The sequence below is a fragment of the Egretta garzetta genome, unplaced genomic scaffold (genome assembly GCF_000687185.1).
Source record: "Egretta garzetta isolate BGI_Z169 unplaced genomic scaffold, ASM68718v1 scaffold359, whole genome shotgun sequence".
Lineage (NCBI taxonomy): Eukaryota > Metazoa > Chordata > Aves > Pelecaniformes > Ardeidae > Egretta > Egretta garzetta.
The window spans coordinates 107,126-108,459 of NW_009260795.1; the positions used below are offsets into that span (position 1 = coordinate 107,126).

Consider the following 1,334-nt stretch of genomic DNA (forward strand, 5'->3'; position numbering starts at 1 on the left):
CAGCTGGGCCGCTGTGGTCTGGGCCCTCTCCCCGGTTCCAACCTGCTCCCCTCTCTCCCACAGAGAGCATCCACAAGCTGAAGGAGAAAGCCAAGAAGCGGAAGGGCCGAGGCTTCGGCTCAGGTGAGGAGCACCCCAGGCGCTCTGCCCTCCTGTCCCCCGCCCCTCCGGGCCTCCCCCGCTGCTGTGGGTTAAACACTTCCCCTGCAGCCATGGGGAGAGCGGCCCGGTGTGAAATCCCGGCTGCCTTTGTGCTTTTGGGGACGCTTTAAAGGGGTTTGTGGTTGTCTGGGTCCTGTTGTCCTCCTGGGGGATGGCACCAGTCGCCCATTTCTCTTTCCCCCCCTTTGCTGTGCCCAGAGGAGGGCTCGCGGGCTCGTGTGCGCGAGGACTACGACAGCGTGGAGCAGGACGGGGACGAGCCGGGCCCACAGAGGTGTGAGTATCGCTGGAGGCACCTCCCAGCCCTCCCCGCAGGCGCTTTACTGGAGGGTGGGGAGGTGGTGGGGGAATGTGGGGTCTTCGTTCCATATCAGGATTCAGATCTTGCTGGGACAGAGCCTTTCCCCACCTTGCTGGGGTTTATCGCGGGCTAAGCCAAGAATGTTGGACTCCGGGGCTCCATCTCCCCTTCCCGCCCATCTACGGCTCGCTCTGTGCTTCACCATGGCTTTTGGGGGGACCCTTTCCCTGAGACCCCGCAGCCGACATGGGAGCACACCCTGCACTCGGAGTAACTCTTGCCCTTTCCGCACCGCAGCGGTGGAGGGCTGGATCCTCTTTGTCACGGGGGTTCACGAGGAGGCGACGGAAGAAGACATCCACGACAAATTCGCGGAGTACGGCGAGATAAAAAACATCCACCTGAACCTCGACAGACGGACGGGCTACCTGAAGGTAGGAGGGAGTGCTCAGCGCAGCCGCGCTCGCCCCTCGAGCCTCTTGGTGGCTTCGCTGCCTCCATTTTGCCTTACGGGACGTTTGAACTCATCCATGTGGCAGCTGCTGGATGCGACACGCTCCGCTGCGGAGGGTGGGATCGACCAGGGCTTGGGGAGGGATTATTCCCGTGCCCGGCCCCTTTGCCAGGGTCGGCCGTGGCTCATGCTCCTGCCTCCCGCTCCTTAGGGATACACTCTGGTCGAGTACGAAACCTATAAAGAGGCGCAGGCGGCCATGGAGGGGCTGAACGGCCAGGAGCTGATGGGGCAGCCCATCAGCGTGGATTGGTGCTTCGTGAGAGGGCCCCCGAAAGGAAAGAGAAGGTAAGGGCCGAGACACAGGCGCGCCGGGTCGTGAGCAAGACCTTGGTGTGCCCAGGGGCCGGCTTGGCC

General features: G+C 63.3%; 1 protein-coding gene across 1 annotated transcript in view; it reads left to right on the plus strand.

Moving 5' to 3' along the window:
- Positions 1-1,334, plus strand: part of RBM8A (RNA binding motif protein 8A) — a 21,149-nt gene that overhangs the window by 18,246 nt on the left and 1,569 nt on the right. The window contains exons 3-6 of the mRNA XM_035902120.1: positions 64-123; positions 361-438; positions 761-897; positions 1,129-1,265. Coding sequence (XP_035758013.1) covers positions 64-123; positions 361-438; positions 761-897; positions 1,129-1,265 — 412 coding nt within the window. The remainder of the gene's footprint in view (positions 1-63; positions 124-360; positions 439-760; positions 898-1,128; positions 1,266-1,334) is intronic.